Source organism: Nicotiana tomentosiformis, chromosome 7, assembly GCF_000390325.3.
Source record: "Nicotiana tomentosiformis chromosome 7, ASM39032v3, whole genome shotgun sequence".
In the NCBI taxonomy this organism is placed as follows: domain Eukaryota; kingdom Viridiplantae; phylum Streptophyta; class Magnoliopsida; order Solanales; family Solanaceae; genus Nicotiana; species Nicotiana tomentosiformis.
In genome coordinates, this window is record NC_090818.1 from 50,192,293 (window position 1) to 50,212,599 (window position 20,307).

The 20,307-nt window shown below is 40.7% G+C and overlaps 1 protein-coding gene across 1 annotated transcript; it reads left to right on the plus strand.

Annotated features, from left to right (window-relative positions):
- The first annotated feature begins 2,923 nt into the window (after positions 1-2,923).
- LOC138895582 (uncharacterized) lies at positions 2,924-7,879 on the plus strand. Its single transcript, XM_070180289.1, has 3 exons — positions 2,924-3,216; positions 4,779-5,196; positions 7,748-7,879. Exons 1-3 carry the CDS (start codon positions 2,924-2,926, stop codon positions 7,877-7,879), a joined length of 843 nt encoding a protein of 280 aa, XP_070036390.1.
- The last annotated feature ends 12,428 nt before the right edge of the window (positions 7,880-20,307 follow it).

Below are 20,307 nucleotides of genomic sequence, written 5' to 3' on the forward strand. Positions count from 1 at the left end.
TAGAAAAAATCACAAAAAAGAAAATGGGAGATAACACTGTTAACGATGCACACAATCCTGAAATTCGAGGGGATCAACATCATTTCGAGGATTCGATCAGTGACACCCGCAATAAGGGGAATAACGCCACACCGGTGCATGACAGGCGATACCCTCGACGGGTTCGGGAGATAACTCCCGATGATACTGAGGAGGAGTAAGTAGCGTATGCTGTGAGGATCCAGCAAGAGCAACAAGCAATCATCTTAGGCCATCTCACGCGGCAGGATCAGGTTATGACAAAACTGAAGCAGGCACTGTCGGGTGCTTCAAATAATGCAAACAAACAGGCGCGACCCAGTTCCCCCCATTGTTCTCGCAGACCAAACAACGCAGAGAGTCGACAACAACACTCCTAGGGGTGAAGTTGGCTCCGATGGGGCTGGGGGGAGCAGATCAGGTCTTAACAACGAGAACGATTCATTCAAAGAAGAGCTTTTACGGTTCATGAGGGAAGTAAATACCTGCATGGATCAAATACTGGGCACACCACCAGTATTGAAAGGCCCGAACTCGAACAAGTATGTTCAATTACCGTACAAGCCAAGTACGGCACCAGAAGTAATCCCGAAGCGATTCAAAATGCATGAAGTTCGAAAGTATGATGTAACTTCAGATCCACAGGAACATATTACCACCTACACAACGGCGGTGAATGGAAATGATCTAGCTCCTCACGAAATTGAATTTGTGTTGCTAAAGAAATTCGGTGAAACTCTCACTAGGGGAGCCCTAACGTGGTATTCGTTACGGCCCGAGCATTCCATAGATTCCTTTGTGATGCTCGCGGATTCTTTCATTAAAGCTCATGCCGGGTCCAGAAAGGTGCAAGCCCAGAAGGCCGACATATTTAGAATCGCACAAGGAGAATTAGAATTATTACGCGAGTTTGTTACACGATTCCAGAAAGAAAGAATGTTTCTACCGGTTGTCCCAGATGGATAGGCAGCTGAAGCATTCACCAAATGATTGAATTCGAGAAGTTCAAACGCTTCCCGGAAGCTGAAGGAGAGCCTGCTTGAGTTTCAAGAAATAACCTGGGCAGATGTTCACAACCGGTATGAGTCCAAGATAAGGATCGAAGATAACCAGGTCGGTTCTACATCATCGGTCAAAGGACGAGAGAAGAACAGAGAAAGATCAAAGGATGACTACGTTGCGGATAGGCAGACTACGAGGGGTCATTTTTTGCCCTATGAGCGTACCGAAGGCCGTGGCAGAAAATTCCGAGCAACATAAAAGTTCACCGTTGACGGAGGGACTGATCGTGGTCGAAACAATAGATCACTTCAAGATAAACAAATACCGGGGGGCTTGAGATCTTTCTTACCCTAGGTTATCAGAATATAACTTCAACGTCCGCATAGTGGAACTGGTGTCATCCATGAGGAACATTAAAGAAGCATGATTCTCGAGACCTATGAGGTCTGATTCCAGCCAGAGGTATCCCGATTAATGGTGCGAATACCACGGGACGAACGATCACCGGACAAGGGACTGTCGACATCTTCGGGAGGAGGTGGCAACGCTATTGAAGAATGGTCATCTCCGAGAATTCTTGAGTGATCGAGCTAAGAACAATTACGGTCGCAACAGAGATAACACGGAATCCTCGAAAGCATGAGAAGAAACCCCATGCCAAACGATCAACATGATCTTTGGGGGGAACGAGATCACGCGGTCACCTTTTTTGCGGTAAAGAAGGCTAAAGTATCGATAAATCACAGCAAAAGACTTCGGGAGGACGATATCACTTTCACGGAGGAACACGCAGACGGATTACTGTTATCATACAATGACGTACTGGTAATCTCTTTAAATGTGTTAGATTTTAAAATCAAGCGTGTTCTAGTGGATCCTGGAAGTTCGGCTAATATCATACAATGGAGAGTATTGGAATAAGCTAAACTCACCAAAAGCATTATTCCGGCGACAAAACTCCTTGTTGGATTCAACCTTGCGAGCGTGGCGACCCGGGGAGAGATCTTGCTGCTCACGAATGCTGAAGGAGTAATGAAAAAAACTCTCTTCGAAGTAGTGGATGGTGATATGGGATACAACATCATCTTAGGAAGGCCATGGTTACACGAGATGAAAGCTGTACCTTCGACGTATCACTAATTGTTGAAGTTTTCGATGCCTGAAAGAATCAAGCAGATAATAGGTGACCAACCGACAACAAGGGAGATGAATGCAATCTCAGTTTCCAATAGCAAAGGGAAGGAGCGCACGGTATAGCAATTACAGAAACCGGCGCCTACTCCCGAGTTAGAAGAGACTATTCCAGGGGTAGAATCGTCAGAACAATATCAGGTACCAAGATATTTCCAAGTTCCAGAAGAAACGGACGCAACAAAATCCACAACGGAGGAACTAGATCAAGTGTCATTATTCTAAGAATTCTTAGAAAGAAAATTTCACTTGGGAACAAGACTGTACCCCTAGCTCAGGTCTGGCTTTATTGAATTCCTTAAAATTAACGCTTATTGTTTTTGCATAGTCGCACGAGGATATGACAGGTATCCTGATGGAAATAACCGTGCACAAGCTGAGTTTGGACCCCAACATACCACCTGTACGACATAAGAAGCACCCTATTGCCGAGGCCATGAATAAATTCATCAAAGAAGAGACTATAAAGATCTTAATAAGGCGTGCCCGAAATATTCGTTTCCACTGCCAAATATCGATCAAATGATTGATGCCACGACCGGGCACGAGTTGATGAGTTTCCTTGATGCTTATTTTGGCTACAACCAAATTAATGAACCCGGAAGATCAGGAAAATACTTCATTTATAACAAATATTGGTACATATTGTTACAATGTAATGCCTTTCGGGTTGCAAAACGCTGGAACCACTTATTAACTGCTCATAAATAAGATGTTTGAAAAGCAAATAGGAAAAACCATGAAAGTTTATATGGACGATATGGTCGTTAAGTCTTTGAATGTAGGTGACCACCTTAAGCATTTGCAAGAAACATTCGATGTCCTGAGGAAGAATAACATGAAACGTAACCCTGAAAAGTGCACGTTCGGGGTCAGCTCCGGTAAGTTCCTGGGGTTTCTGGTCTCACAAAGGAGAATTGAGGTAAAACCTGACAAAATCAAGGCCATAGACGATATCCCAGATCAATTATCAAACGTGAAGGAAGTCCAAAGACTCACAGAAAGGTTAGTTGCTTTAAGCAGGTTCATTTCCCGGTCGTCGGAAAAGTGTCACCGCTTCTTTACATTACTCAAAAAGAAGAACAATTTTGAATGGACGCCGGAGTGCCAGCAGGCTTTGAGGGACCTGAAGAGACTTATCAAGCCCTCCATTGCTCTCGAAACCAAAAGAAGGCAAAATATTGCTAGTCTACCTCGCAGTTTCAGAAGTTGCGGTAAGTGCGGTTTTAGTCCGGGAGGATGAAGGTACGCAGTTTCCTATTTATTACGTTAGCAAATTTTAACGGGTGACTACTTTCCCTTTGCGGAACATCCTTTAGCTCTCGTAATCGTCGCTCGGAAGATGAGGCCTTATTTTTAATGCCACACAATAGCTGTGGTGACTACTTTCCCTTTGAGGAACATCTTTCATAAACCCGAACTCTCGGCTAGATTGGCCAAATGTGCCGTCAAAATGAGTGAATTCTACATAGAATATAAACCGAGGGTTGCAATTAAGTCACAAGTCTTGGCTGACTTCGTGGCCGATTTTAGTCCGGGACTGCTACCTTTGGCAACCAAGGAGGCAGTCATGGTGTCGGAATCAACATCAGGGGTTTGGAACTTATTTACGGATAGAGCCTCGAACGTAAAATGGTCCGGGCTCGGAATAATTTTAATCACGCCTTCGGGGGAAACCTTAAGGCAAGCTATCAGAACAATTCCTTTAACTAATAATGAAGCAGAGTATGAAATCAAATATGACTCACAGCTGGTGGTAAATCAGGTTTACGGGATCTTTGACACCAAAGAAGAACGTATGCAGCAATACGTGATAAAGGTCCAGGCTCTTTTGGCACGATTCCGTGAGTGGTCAATCACTCATATCCTGAGAGAGGATAATGCAGAAGCAGATGCATTAGAAAACTTAGGTTCATCGACGGAAATAAAGGGATCGGAGTCTGGAACGGTGGTACTATTGATGAGTTCAGTCCTTGATACGGATGGTTACTATGAAGTGAACTCGGCTAGTTTGGTTTGGGACCGGAGAAATAAAATAATTAACTACCTCGAGCACGGAAAGTTGCCCAACGATCCCAAAGCGTCACAAGCGTTACGCACCAAAGCTGCACGTTATAGCTTCAAGAAAGACCAATTGTATAGAAAATCTTTCCAAGGCCTGCTGGCCCGTTGTTTAGGAGCATCATAAGCTGACTATGTCATGAGAGAAATCCACGAAGGGATATGCAACAATCACTCATGCATACAGTCTTTGGTGCTGAAATTAGTATGGCGAGGATATTATTGGCCTCACATGGAACAAGACACCAAAGAATTCGTACACAAATGTGATAAGTGCCAACGCTACATATCACTAGTAAATTAACCAACAAAACCCTTACATTCGGTTCTGTCCCCGTGGCCATTCATGAAATAGGGAATGGATATTGTCGGCCTACTGCCACCGAAAAGGAAAGGTTTCTTTTAATTTTGACTGATTATTTTTCTAAATGGGTGGAAGCCGGTTCTTATCAGAAGATCGGAGAACGCGAAGTAGTCGATTTCCTGTGAGAAAATATAATTTGCAGGTTTGGAATACCAAAAGAGATAGCATGCGACAATAGGCCACAGTTTATCGGTGCAAAAGTTACAAAGTTCTTCAAAGACCTGAAAATAAAGAGAATCACACCCTCGCCTTATCATCCGAGCGCTAATGGTCAAGAGGAGTCAACAAACAAAGTGATCATTCAAAACTTCAATAAAATGTTCGAAGCAGCAAAAGGCAAATGGCCCGAAGAGTTGCCCGGAGTTCTATGGGCCTACCGAACAACGGCCAAATCAAGTATAGGAGAAACTCCTTTTTCCCTCATGTACGGTGTTGAAGCCCTAATCCCGGTTGAAGTAGGCGAACCCACTTTGAGATATTCTCAGACAAATGAAGAATCAAAAGACGAAGCAGTGATAATCAACTTGGAACTGCTCGAGGGATGCAGGGACTTGGCGCAGGTAAGAATGGCAGCTCAAAAGCATAGGATGGAGCGATATTGCAATCAGAGAGACAATTTTTGTTTTTTCAAAGTAGGAGACTTGTTTCTAAGGAAAGTAACACAAAATACCGGGAGCTCAACACGGGAAATCTAGGTCCAACGTGGGAAGGTCCTTACCAGATTTCAGTTGTCACTGGGAAATGATCATACGAATTGGAGAACCAGAATGGGGAAAAGTTGCCTAGCAACTGGAACGTGGCACACCTCAAAAGATATTATTGCTTTATGAACAACACTCAAACAGAAAGTATGTGTTGTACACTTTTTCCCTTTGTTCAGTTTTGTCCCAATTAAGCTTTTCTGGCAAGGATTTTAATGAGGAATCGATAGAAAGCATACTATGAAGACAACAACAATAATACCTTTGATAGCAAGGAAAACGAACAAGCTCCCACTCAAGGACGATTAGGTAATCTTTGGTTCGATAGCAAATTCCTACCGGGAAGTTAAGTTTGCTACCGAACAAAGGGTACCAACTGTTCACGGGCACAAACCGCCAGAGGACTGTTAGGTATTCTTTTGCTCAATAGCATGGATTCCCAAGGGGAAACAAGATATGTTGCCGAGTGAAGGGTTACCTAGCAATTCGTTGGTGGGACCTTCGAAGATATAAGACTTCCCGTGTTCCAATTCGCATTCTTCGCATTCAAACACTAGGGGGAATGATATGAGGATACGACAATAATGACTGCCACGTCAACATGGAACGAAAATCTGTAAACAAAATGCATTATCGGGACCGGGGACTGCACAGCCAGCCCCGTAGAAACAAGTTGTACAAGATAGCCACAAGTAATGGCAATTTCTTTTCCGCATAGCAAAATGCTTATGTAGTTTCTAAAAATAAAAGGAATACAATGAAATCCTTTTACTTTTATCTTGTTTCTTGTCTGAGCGATGAGCTGATTTTGTCATTTGAAAGTTAAACAAATACTTCAAATGTTAGTGCCATAATGAACATAAGACGTCCTCTTCAAGAGCACCGTAAACATAAGAGGGACCTCTCTTATAAAAACCCTCTCATTAAAGGGTTGGTTCCGGAAGAATCAATGCCCGAAATCCAAAATGTCATCGGGGAAAAATACACCCGAAGCCACATATGAAAAGGACGCAAAAAGCAAACTTGCGCAAAAATTCATAAAAACCCTCACGTAAAAGGGATAATACTCGGAACCAAAATGCTTCAAATAAAAGGCATCCAAGACTACACATAATAAAGCGCGAATTGAACAACATGCACGAAATACTTGAGCAAATGCAAAAGTTAAAAGCTTGCATGGATATTCAAAAGAATGTAAGACTCAAACAATACTTGAACAAAAAGTATGTCTTTATTCACAAGAGCGGGCCAAAACGTTACAAGTACAAAATGAGAAAAGAAAGGAAAAGATAAACTGCAGTGCCTCCGGGACCAGGAGGAAGAGAAGTATCTGCATTACCGGGAAGAGTAGGTGGTTCCGTCGATGGCTCAACGCTTTCCCCAGTTTGGTTTTCGGCCTCATCGACTTCCAATCCCTCTTCAGTTTTTGCAAATTTAGAACCGAAATCAGATTAACCTCGAGCATCAGACTGCACCTGGAGTCCATTTGTTGCAGCCAATTTAAGCTCTCGGGCCTTAACAATTTCGCCATCAATCTCAATGATACCAACTTTGGCCTCTTCCAAGGTTTTTCTCCTCATGCTATATATGGAATAAGTGTTTTCAACAATTATGGAAGCTACTCGGCGTTTAAGTTCTTCTTTGAGTTGAGTAACCTCGGCGGAAAGGTTTTCCCGGGCGGATCTAGTAGATTTGAGGCTGACGTCGAGCTCACGGACAGTTGAACTAAAGAGCCTATTATGCTCAATAGTTTTCTTGTACTTATCTTCTAGCTGGGCATGTTTCACCTCCACGACATCAAGCTCTTCAATTTTGGAGTTCAATGCTGCCTCCAAGTTAATCACTCATTCAGCGGAGGCAGCCTCACGGTCGATTGCAGCAAGAACGACGTTTTGGATTTCTGCCCATTTGGCCTCGGCCTCATCAAATCTATCCCTCAGCGGTCTAATTTCTTGGCTAAGGTTTACCACTTCTTGCTCGCTTTGCTGCAAGCAAGCCTCCAAAACAACGTCCTTAGTAGCTCTGGTTTCCAGTTCCGAGTGGCGGAGAACAGTCTGGTCCTGTTCCGCCAAAAGCTGATCCCGTTCAGAAGTAAGTTCTTCTTTCTCATGAATCAACCTTTGAAGGCCCTCAGAAGTAAGAAAGTTGGCCTATAAAATAAGAAGAGGTAAAATTTAGAATACATTCGTTCAAAGTAGAAGAAATAATAGAGGAAGGAAGGAACGTACCGCTGCGGCATTATGCATAGCATTGTTCAACAAACACTCTCCCGAGAGTGTCTGAATCTTTTCCTAGTCTTTTTCTAAAGCCAATGGCTTCAGGTAATTAGCAAGCTCCACCGGCCATGATAGGAGGTTGCACCTGGTAGAGACCGAAAGAGTGATGTTCCTCCTCCTTTGTGGATCTTCAGAAGGAGCAGCATAATTCTGCCGCAAGTTCCCATGAACTGGGGACTGGTGGAAGAGTAGATGAAGATAGAAATGATGTAGCAGTTGCTGGTGTTGGTGAATGTGGAGATGAAGCTAATGGAGGTGAAGAGTGAGAAGTAGGTGCATCAAATGCAGTGCTGGTTATTTGATACTCGCCAACAAAAGATGGCAAGGACCTAGTACTCGGCCCCGCATCACCGGTTGCAGCAATTGGGGCCCAAAATGGTAGTTGGCATACTCTACCAAATCAGATTCTCCCCAAAGTGCCGAGACATCGTCTTCAGTTGGTGTAACTATCTCAACAGGTCGAGCATCCTATTGAGATGATGAGGATCGTCGCCTTCTATGTAAAGAAGCTCTCTCACCGATAGCTTCTTCATCATTATCAATCATCACAGTGTCTACGACCGACCCAGAAGGAGGTCCAGTCATCATCGCCGCCGGAGATAATTTGGGGGCACCAACCTTTGCCCTTTTATAATTTTCCCCGGCCGCGGAGGAGCATCTTCTCTTTGTTTGTTTATCCTCCGGCTGGGGACTCTTGTAAAGAAATATTTGCACCCGAAACAGGCTTGGAGATACCTGTTCGAGTAAGTGCTTCCTTAAGCAGCCTCACTGCATCAGCAGGATCAGCCAAAACGTCCTCCTCGGGGATAGCAACAGAGCCCGCAGGTAGACCTAATTCCATGAACAAAGTCAGAAGGGTTCAACCAAGTTCTTCATATACAAAAATGAAAGCAAGGTAAATTAGAGTTACCATGATTTTTGGCCTTCCACCTATATTTAAGGGTCGATTCTTTCCACGAACGAGTTTCGGGCATTGTGACGTCCAAAATCTTCTGAACCCATAGGTTCAAACCTTCCACCACCAGTGGGCCATCGAGTTGCTGAAATATGCAAAGGGTGAAGAGATGATACGGCCATAGAAGAATATATAATAAGAGGAATATTATACAAAGAACATACGAGTGCGGTTCCAAGCGACCGGAAAGGATAAAGCAGTTGTCGGAATGATGTCGTTGGTGGTAAATTCAACGAACCGTTCTATCCACCCACGGTCGTTGTCATCATCCATGCTAGACAACAAAGCATGGTGGTCACGCTTGCAAAGGTTTATCATTCCCATTTTGGTGGAATAAAGATTCATCACATGAGCTAAGGTTAGCTCCTCCCCAGTTTCTTGGCACAAGCATCAGAGGTAGGCGATCTCCCTCCACACTGAAGGACTTACCTGTGCCAAGCATACCTGGTAGCGAAGGCAAAACTCCGCAACCATGGAATCAAGCTCGCCGCTCAAAGAAAACGCACCCAAAGTAAAGGGATACGTGAAAAATATGTAAAACCTTCCTTGGGAAGGGTCACTCGCTCTGATAGATCAGGAGCAATAATTTCCAACTCATAGCAATGGCAGTCCTCCTTCACAGTAGGAATACTGGATGGACGAATGGAAGAAGGATACCTACTAACAGTCCATGTACGAGGGCTAGCAGTAGGAAATTTCTCTTCAAAATCCTTCGAAGTACTAAGCCTTCTTGGGATGATGGAATCCACTATTGGAGGAATGGAATCCTCGGTTTTGTTCTTATTCTTTGTAGAACCACCACATTTGGAGGAAGAAGCCATTGGAAAAGAAGAAGGTAAAGAGTTTGTGTTTGAAGAAAATTAGAAAAAGGATGGAAAACAAGGATGCAAATCATAAGCTCAAGCAATTGTGAATCACAAAGGAAAAGAAAGTTGCGTATAAGTAAAAGTTTGGCAGCTAAATTCATGGCCATGATTAACTCGATAATCGGCAAAAGTTGTGCTGAATCATGGGATGACATGTGTTCAGGGCATTAAATGCAGAGAGACATACATCTAATTAACTGTCAGAGACCATCGGAGGGAATTATAGTAATTACTGCCAAAAAGATGTTTCTACCAACTTCCCGGTAACACAAAGTTATGTCACCGGAAAGCAGGGGGACTATCTATATAGGGTAAAATATGATATGACACGTGGATGACTAAAAGGAGGATACGTGGAATCCAAGATGGAATGGATGAGGACCGATCGCAGCTACTGCGCTTGTCACCGGAACGGATAACGTTCATAAAAGTATATTAAATGCTCTGCACCTGGTAGCATTTACTAATGAATATTTCACAATATTAAGAGCGACGATCCGTTACAAAGAATTTGGCATTTACGCTCAACGTTACATCTTCATCAATGGCCCTAATAATTGGCATTAAAGGAGGGCATGATCCTAGGACACTTTTCCATAGGCATAACTATAAATAGTGAACTCAGTTACCATTGTAAAGGGGACAAAATTTCTGGCTAGAATAGATACTATGTTCTGTACAAAGTTTTATACAATATCACTCTCTTACTTTTCGATCTCATCATTGTTGTGTTCGGAAACCGTGTTCACGGAAGCACTACCTTTGTTATTTCATCCATATTCCAAGGCTAAGTACTGTATATTTCTTCGATTATTATATTATTTCAAGATCAAATTAGTTCACTTATCTAGAAACCACGTATAAATTCAGCTGTACCATTTTACGGGTAAACAGTTAACTAATTGAGATAAAGAGTAATTCGACGGCCTCACGTATAGATTTCCTAACTAATTGGGACTTCCACCTTCGTATTTGTTTAGTATACAATTCACTCCAATTCAAAGCTTCACAAAACCCCAAACTTAGACAAAAATAAACACTTGTGAATATTCGCAGAATGCTTTAGGCGCGCCTTTAATCTATTATCATGATTATGTACACGTTCGCATGACATAATTTTGGTTCTAAAAATAAATCAAGGTATGTGTTCGCGCGACTTTGGCCAAATAATCTGAATAATTAATTAAGTGTACACGTGATTTGTTTCAAAGATAATTCTATAATCAAGTAATTAAAAATGGTAAAGGGGTAAAATTGCACGTAGGTTTAAAATACGTAATAAACTGATAATCAAGCCAGCTTATGATCGTAAAGCAACCGCGCTAACACCACGGAATTCGGAAGTGTCTAATACCTTCTCCCGAATTAACATAATTTCTTACCCGGTCTTCTGTGTTTCGCAGACTTAAATAGAGTCAAACTTCCTTGAATTGGGATTTAAAATAAATGGTGACTTGGAAAACTGAAATAAATTATTCCAAGTGATGACTCTTTAAAAATAAATTTAAATAAATCTCATTTCAATAATGTCACTTAAATTGAAAAAATTGCTTTCCCCGTAAAAAAGAGGTGTGACAGCTCTTGCAACTCTGTTGGGGATAAGAACTCAGAACTTCTAGTTCAGGGTTCAGAATTCGAGCTTGTAATGTGATATATACTTGGCTTTATTGATTGTATGATATTAATGTGTTTGTGGGACTAATGTGCTAAATACCGTTCATTTACCGCTTTGATATTATTTGAAATGTATAAACTGTCTTCTTACGTCTCCCTTCTAAGTCTTCTGAATTTATGATGCACATGTGCGCGTGGCCGTCTTTTCTGTTAAAGGCCATACCAATTAGAACGGGGCTGGTTCAGTAACTAGGCCAGGTAGACTTTCGTGCTCCCGGTACGTTACTTCCACCTCGGCTTGAGCTGTCCGCTTGGGTACGCCGGGTCTAAAATACCCCCTAGGATATAAACCTAGAATAACATAGCCTCATGTCGGGTCCCAAGTAGGAACGTTTATTTACATCACGTGCATTTGATCTTGGGGACTCAACACATGGGTTAGGTCCGTCTAGGACAGGTGTACCCAAAAAAGAAATACCATCATGATGCATCCTATTTGCTACATGTGCATTTTGTTTGATCTGGTTTGCGTGTTGACCAGTTTCTAGAATAGGGACAGAAAATTGAGAAAAAAAAGTGAGAGGTAGGAGAGAGAAAATTCATCCGATTTTCAAAAATCTCCATATTTGAAAAATCCTGAAACTCTGCCGAATTTTTGAAAAAAAAGAAGAAAAGAAAGGTCATTTCAAAGTGATCCAAAATTTTCAAGTGTCATATTTCCCATGTTTTTTCAAAACTTACGAACTACGCGAGTCTGATTCTCACCGAATGTGAGATACGTAGGCAACCTTCATCGGGTCCGGCCCCAATTTTCAAAAATTCAAAAAATATTTTTCTTTTCCTTAATTCCTTCTTTAGAAGTCTTTTCTTAGAATATCCCAGAAAAGGTTTTAAGCCAAAAATATTTGTCTTCTCTTCCGAAGTCTTTCATTCGAAAGAAAAAAAATAAATCAAAGTCCAAAATATATCTTTCTCTTTTTTTGAAGTCTTTCTCCCACAAATTCAAAATAAAAAAAATAAATCAAAAAAATACTATTCTCCATTTTCTTTAGAAGTCTTTCTTTCGTATATTTCATAAAAATTGAAGTCCAAAAATATTTTTGCTCTTCTTCAGAAGTTTACTTTCGGAAATAAAAAAAGAAAAGAAAACTCAGAAATCCAAAACATTTTCTTAGAAGTCTTTATTTCGAAAAATTCAAAGATAGCATTCAAAAATCCAAACAATATTTTTTTCAACTTTTGAAATTCCCAAAAATTCAAGACCAAAAGGAAAAGAAAAAGAAAAATAAAAAAAAATTTTAGAAGTCTTCCTTTTAGAAGTCGCCAAAACATGATAGAAGCGTTCTAACTGTTTAGGTGCATTGCATCCCATCGTGTGATTTCCTATCGGTTAAGTACTTTGAACTAACAGTTTTATTGTGTGTGCCCAAAGTGATGTTCTGTTTAGGTGGTTGATTTTGTTGGTATTCTGGCTTCTCAGCCATGTTTCACTAGGTCAAAGGGAAATGTTTAAACGGCCTCAGAAATTCACATTCTGATTATTAATCCCAAGGATGGCCCAGAAAATTTGAAGTGGGACAACTCGTTCTGAGATGTATTCTCCCACATCATGAAGAAAGCTAAGGAAAAATTGCGGATGCAGTCAAAAGGTACTATTTTGACCCTCTATGCGCATTAATATTCCCTGATTGGGATCACAAATGCTTTCATTCTCGCTACCCAAATATCATTACCCCTTATGCAACCCCTTGAGCCGGTTACCTTCTTTAATTACCCTCTTTGGAACCTCATTGAAAAGAAAAAGAGAGAAAAAGCAAAGAAAAAGAACGAAGGAAAAAGAAAAAAAGGAGCAAAGAATAAGAAAGAAAAAAAAAGAAAAGAAATAAAAGCAAAAGAAAACAAAACAAAAGAAAAGAAAAACAAAACAAACATAAAAAATAAAAAAAAGTTCATGTTATTGAACTAAGTCCGGCCTGATTCCGAAATGATACGTAGGCAGCCTCACTCTGGGATTCGGTCACACCAAATAAAAAATCAACATTCCTCCAAAAATAAAAAAAATGGGGCAGATGTTATAAGATTCGGCGATGGTTTCACCCGAAAGGTTCCAAAGTTGTAATTCAATCCAAATTCTTTTTACCCAATCCTTTTCAAGTCCTTCCGATTAATCAGCGAGAATGTTCACGAATTGGAGGGTACTGTTACTTGGATCTGATGCAACCAAATGAGATAAATAAAATGAGGGAGTCTTATTGGTGAAACCCCTCACGGGTACTGTAAGGCGATAGTGAGTAGAGAAGTTTAAAAAAATGAAGAAAAAATGAGAGTCTTGTTAGTGAAAACTCGCAAAGGGCACTATAAGGCGATGGCGAGAAGAGAAATGTGAGAGGTCAGCTAGTGAAAACCCGCAAAGGGCACTGTTGATTGAAATTAAGATCCTCGCAGCCATGGCATCAACACACTCCTAGGCAGAGTTTCTCGATTTTCAGGCAACCGGAGTCCGTTTTGACCGGCCGACTCCTGCTAGAATTATCTCTGTTGCCTCATCTCTTTAGGTATACGCCTTTCCTCTTTTCTCTTAGTTTGTTCAAATTTCATGATTAGGTCATTCGTTTGCCTATATAAAAGTGTTCGTAATCATTTTTGTTTCTAGCGTAGCATATATAATTTAGTTTGCACGTTTTAGATTAGTGTCTAATTACATATTTTACTTAGTATGAATTGCATTCTTGACTGGTATTGTTTGAGTTTATATGAGTGCAAAATTCGTTTGAATTCTGTTTTCAGAATGAGCCTTGATTAAAGGTTTAACTTAGGATCCGAACTTGGAAAATGATTTGCTAAATTACTTGGGAAGCTTCTAGAAAAGGGGATAGGGACTTGTTAGCAATAAATAATGGGGAAGGTTGGGTAAAACAGAAAAGGAAAAAGGTCTAAAAGAAAAAGGAAATAACTGAACAACTGTAAAAATTTATTATAAAAAGATACCCTTACCCACACAATACACACTCAATATTTACCTTCACTCACTATTCACACTTATCTTCACTCTCATTTCACATCTCACGCGCTTCTCAATTCCACAAAGCTGAAAGCGATTTTTTGGATACAAATTTTAAATTCCAGATCTGAATTCCAAAAAAAATATAAAAAAAGGAGATCAAAGGCTGTTTCTGATTTCTACCTAATTTCTGCATATTTTCTGGAATTCGCAAGTTATTTGAGCTGAGGATTTACTTTATTTCTGTTGTACTCATTCTGTCGTAGCTGAACTCCTTCATTCTTCTTTTAATTGTCGTTCTCTGCTTTTAGGTATATAATGATTCCCTTTTCTCTTCTATTTGAGTCTATGAATAAGGATCTGGATTTTTCATGTTCAATTTGTGTTAGTTTACTTCGATTTAGTATTTTAGTTCTCATCTCTGTTTGTTTGCCTTGTATGATTAACACCTGTTGTTGTTTATATATTCTAGCTGAATATTTGATTAGATACTTGTGTCTAATAGTAATTGATGATTCATGCTCTAAGTACATCCACATTAGTTAACTAACTGACTGTTTGTGTATTTGAATTAATGCATTAGCCATGTCTGATTTACGAGGATAGCCCAATGGCTATTGCCTTGTGAGTTGAGATTCGTTTGAAGAAAGGAAATCAGTCAACACATAAGAGGCTATTTTCAGGAAAACGATATGATGGAGGCTTGAAGTTTTTGGTTTATGATTAAGCAATTCGTGTAATTTATTTTTTGATTTAGTTTCATATATAGTTTGCTAAATCCCTTTAATCATGTACTAAGCGAAATCAAAAGGATAATATTTGTTTGTTTATGGATGATTTTCATAAATTGATTAAACTCATTCCTAGTTTTCTTTGACTCGATGTAATTGGACTCAATTTGTACCAAATATGGTTGGGCAATGTACGAACTTGGAGTTAAGTGAACTCCAGTGTTTCCTAGACCAACAATTTCAAAATCTAGTTCGAACTACAGAAGGCCTCCAAGTTTTGCCCCCTCGCTGATGGCCCATTTCCATTTTCTTCAGATTTGTTAAGGTTCCTAGTGCAACATTTAATCTACAACTTATAATCCACCATTATACTATTATAAATCCACATGATACTAATAATAAAGAGTAATTCTACGGCCTCATGTATACATTTCCTAACTAATTGGGACTTCTAGCTTTGTATGTATTAAGTATACAATTCACTCCAATTCATAGCTTCACAAAACCTCAAACTTAGACAAATATAAACACTTATGAATATTCGTAGAATGCTTTAGGCGCGCCTTTAATCTATTATAGAAATTATGTGCACGTAAACCTGACATAATTATGATCCCAAAAATCAATAAAGGTATGTGTTCACGCGACTTAGGCCAAATAATCTGAATAATTAATTAAATGTTATTAATTGTGTACACGTACGCGTGACATAATTTTGACACCCAAACAAAATGGATTCACACACATGTGATTCATTTCAAAGATAATTCCATAATCAAGTAATTAAAAGCGGTAAAGGGGTAAAAATGCACGTAGGTTTAAAATATGTAATAAATAGATAAAGCCAAGTTATGATCGTAAAGCGACCGTGCTAAAATTACAGAATTCTGGAGTACCTAATACCTTCTCCCGGATTAACAGAATTTCTTACATGGTCTTATGTGTTTCGTAGACTTAAATGGAGACAAACTTCTTTGAATTGGGATTTAAAATAAATAGACTTGGAACACCGAAATAAATTATTCCAAGTGGCGACTCTTTAAAAATAAATTAAATCAATCTCATTTCAATAATGTCACTTAAATTGGAAAAACTCATTTTCCCGTACAAAAGAGGTGTGACAGGGACATCTTGCATCAAGTTGTGGTGAAATATTGGACTGTCCAAGTGATCCCTAGACTCACCTATTTTTCAATCATTACCATCCATCATCATTTGGGAATTTTCGAAGGGAAGAAATAGTTACAAACATGGAGAGAGGGTAACTATTAGTAGACCTCCCATAGTGGTCTCCTCAATACTGCTTTGCATTTGGCATAAACAATTGTCAGTTCAAAATAACCTGCTTCTACATGAAAAGGATCACATGCTTCTTAGAGTTGAGTATTAGCTCTAGATGGTAATGATTTTTTTCCACGTAATCTCTCTTAATCACCATAATTGGTATTATTGTGTTGGCAATGTTGTGGCATATGGGCACGTAATATGTGAGTTGATTACTGTGTTATGATGAGATGCACATATGGCAGTATAAGGGCAGTGATATTGATGCGTATGCGGTAAGATAAGGGGGATTTATACGCGTATCGCTAGTAAGGAAAATTACTTCATTTGAAGCACACGCGGTGAGATAAGGGGCTAAAGTGCATGAAGCTATTTCGGGAAAACTGTATTTTTTAAAAATTAATGAAAGGCTCACACGACGATACAAGGATTATTTGTGATTTATGATTATGAGTTGTGGTACCTCAGGGTGATTCTTGTTGAAAACCTTGTGTTGGAACGACTTGATTATTTGGACTCTCGTTTGTTTCGTTAACTGATTTCACTTGCATTTTGACTGTATTCTAATTATTTAGTTGCTTTATTACCTGTTTCCTACTTGACGTCATTTATTGATTTTACATCCCATTGTTAGATTTATATTAATATTCATTCCATTGCTAGACTTATATTAATATTATTTCCATTATTAGCTTTATATTAATATTTTGCACAGATCTTTCATGTCTATTGAGTGTCTTGACTTACCCCGTCATTACTCCAACGAGGTTAGTTTTGATACTTACTAGGTACCGTTATGGTGTACTCATACTATACTTCTGTATATTTTTGTGTAGATCTAGGTACCTCTGAGCATGCCGGTCGTTAGCTAGCTGTTGAAGATTTTCTATGGAGTCTTCAAGGTATACCTGCCTCTACCCTCGCAGGCCTCGAACTCACCTTCTAGAGATTTACATTACTACTATTTTTCATTCCAAACAACGATATAATTGATATTCTTAGTTACTCTCAGTAGAGCTTATGAATATGTACTACCAGTTTTGGGGTTGTATAACTATTGTTCGATTTTGGCTACGCTATTTTATTTATCAGTTTAATGTTTAATAGTTAAGTTAGTTGTTTCTATTAGATCTCATCATGTGTTAGGCTTACCTAGTCTTAGAGACTAGGTGCCATCACTATTCCTAAGGTGAGGTTTTGGGATCATGACAAGTTGGTATCAGAACTCTAGGTTCATAGGTGGTACGACTCATAAGAAAGTTTAATAGAGTCTCGCGAATGGGTACGAAGACGTCTATACTTATCTTCGACAGGCAACAAAACTATTAGGAAATTCTATTTCTTTCATTCCTTATTGTGCGGACTTGTAGTTTCTAAATTTGAGCCTTTGTCTTTCTAATATGTCATAGATGGCGAGGACACGCACTACTGGATCAGCCGAGCAAACACATGCACCCTTTGATAGAGCCGTGAAAGGCCGCGACAGAGGTAGAGGCCCAGGAGGGCACGTGCTGCAATTACAACACCTGCTAGAGCAACGAGTGAGGAGCCACTAGTAGCTCCGGTTGGGGAGCAGTCACCTGAGATGCCTGCTACTACCCCTGAACTCCAGGAGACCTTGGCACATTTCGTGAGCATGTTCGATACTTTATCTCAGGCGGGATTGATCCCAATTGCACCAGTTATTTCTCAGGCTGGGGGAGGAACTCAAACTCCCGCCACCTGTACTCCAAAGAAACAGGTCTAGGCTGATCAGGTTCCGGATGTTATGCCAGCACAACCTGTTATCGTGGTTAAGCTTGAGGTCAGGCTAGTGGCATCAGAGGAGGAGCAAAGAAGAAGTGAGAGGTTCAATAAGTATGATCCTCCTACTCACATTGGTGTAATTTCTGAGGATACACGAATTTTTCTAGACTGGGCCATCGTATTATTCGTGCCATGGGCATTGTGAAGGTGAGCGAGGTCACCTTTATTACATTTCAACTGACATGGTAAGCATATAGGTGGTGGCGGGCTTATGAGGAGGGTAGACCAGCTGATGCAACACTACTCACTTGGACTCAGTTTTCGAATATGTTTTTTAGGGAGTTAGTCCCACAGACCCTTCGGGATACGTGGTGCACATAGTTCGAGCAGTTTCATCAAGGAACTATGATAGTGTCAGACTATTCCATGAGGTTTAGTGATTTGTCCCTCCATCCACCTGCTTTGGTTTCTATGGTCAAAGATCGAGTCCGCATATTTATAGAGGGGTTCAGTTTTGGTCTTAGATTCAGTATGGTACGGGAGTTGAAGACTGATACTACATTTCAGCAGGTTGTAGAGATCACTCGCAGGTTGGAGCGTATGCGTGTCCAAGAGAGAAAGGATAGGGAGGCCAAGAGTCCTTGCGATTCTGGAGGATTTAGTTGTTCACGAGCTGCCGTTTCAGCTCGTCATGGTAGAGGTTATGTAGGTCGACCAGTTCATTCTACGCTTTAGGCTACTCCCAGTGCTCCAGCCATTCTGAGGTCTCAAATCTCCCATTATACACAACCATTTCTAGTGCACCTCCTGCATGGGGTACCTTCAGCGGTCATTCCAGCTGATCGGGTCAAACTCAATTCCAGCAGCCACGCCTACAAAGAGGTCATTTAGAGTGTGGTGATATTAGGCATATGGTGTGGGAGTGTCCCATACTTATGAGGGGTGCACCTCTATAGGTTCCATGGGTTCCACAAGCTATGGTTGCTGCTCCAGTTTCCACTCTACCTGCACAGCTAGCTAGGGCAGGAGGTCAGGCGGGTAGAGGTCATCCTAGAGGGGAGGCCAATCCTGTTGCTATGATTTTCTGGGTAGGACCGAGGTTGTTGCATCAGATCCTATCATCACAAGTATTGTTCTAGTCTTCCATAGGGATGCATCAGTTTTATTTGATCCGGGTTCCATATATTCGTATGTGTCATCTTACTTTGCTTCATATTTGGATATATCTTGTGATTCTTTGAGTATTCATGTTTATGTGTCTACACCTGTAGGTGATTCTATTTCAGCAGACCACATTTATCGGTTATGTTTGGTCACTATCGGGGGTTATGAGACCAAGGTTGACCTTCTACTACTCAATATGATGGACTTTGACGTGATATCGGGCATGAATTTGTTGTTACCCTATCACGCTATTCTGGATTGTCACGCCAAAACCGTGACATTGGTTATGCCGAGCTTGTTGTTGTTAGAGTGGAGAGGTATATTGGACTATGTTCGTAGTAGGGTGGTGTCCTTCCTGAAGGCACAATGGATGGTTGAGAAGGGGTGCTTATTTAGCCTTTGTGAGGAATGCCAGTGCTGATACCCCTGTCGTTGAGTCAGTTCCAGTAGTGAGAGATTTTCCAAATGTGTTCCAGCAGACTTACTGGGCATGCCGCCCGATAGGGATATTGATTTTGGTATTGACCTGGTGTCGGGCACTCAGCCCGTTTCTATTCCACCGTATTGCATGGCGCCAACGAATTTGAAGGAATTAAAGGAATAACTTCAGGAGTTGCTTGACAAGGGTTTCGTCAGGCCAAGTATTTCACCTTAGGGTGCTCCAGTTCTATTTGTGAAGAAGAAGGACGGCTCTATGAGGATGTGTAATGATTACAGGTAGCTGAACAAAGTTACAGTCAAGAACAAGTACTCATTACCGCACATTGATGGTTTGTTCGATCAGTTTCAGGGTGCTCGGGTATTCTCAAAGATTGACTTGAGGTCAGGGTATTATCAGTTGAAGATCCGGGATTCAGACATTCCGAAGATGGCTTTCAGGACTCGCTATGGTCACTATGAGTTTTGGTGATGTCCAGCAGCCTTTATGCACTTGATGAACAGTGTGTTCCAGTCATATCTTGATTCTTTCGTCATCGTGTTCATTGACGGCATATTGGTGTATTCACGCAGCCGGGAGGATCTTGAGTAGCACTTTAGGATCATGCTCCACACCTTGAGGGAGAATAAGCTATATGCTAAATTCTCCAAGTGTGAGTTTTGGCTTGATTCAGTGATCTTTTTGGGCCATGTGGTGTTTAGTGATGGGATTAAGGTGGATACGAAGAAGATGGAGACAGTTCAGAGTTGGCCCAGACTGTTTTCTACTACTGAGATCCGGAGCTTTCTAGGCTTGCCAGATATTATCGTCGTTTTGTGGAGGGGTTTTCACCATCGCAGCTCATTTGACTAGATTGACTCAGAAGGGTGCCCCATTCAGGTGGTCTGACGAGTG

Coding starts and splice junctions, on each gene's coding strand:
- LOC138895582 (XM_070180289.1), top strand. CDS start 2,924: ATGTTTGAAAAGCAAATAGGAAAAACCATGAAAGTTTATATGGACGAT. Junction 3,217..4,778: donor GTCCAAAGACTCACAGAAAG/GTTAGTTGCTTT, acceptor TATAATTTGCAG/GTTTGGAATACCAAAAGAGA. Junction 5,197..7,747: donor GATGCAGGGACTTGGCGCAG/GTAAGAATGGCA, acceptor GTGGATCTTCAG/AAGGAGCAGCATAATTCTGC.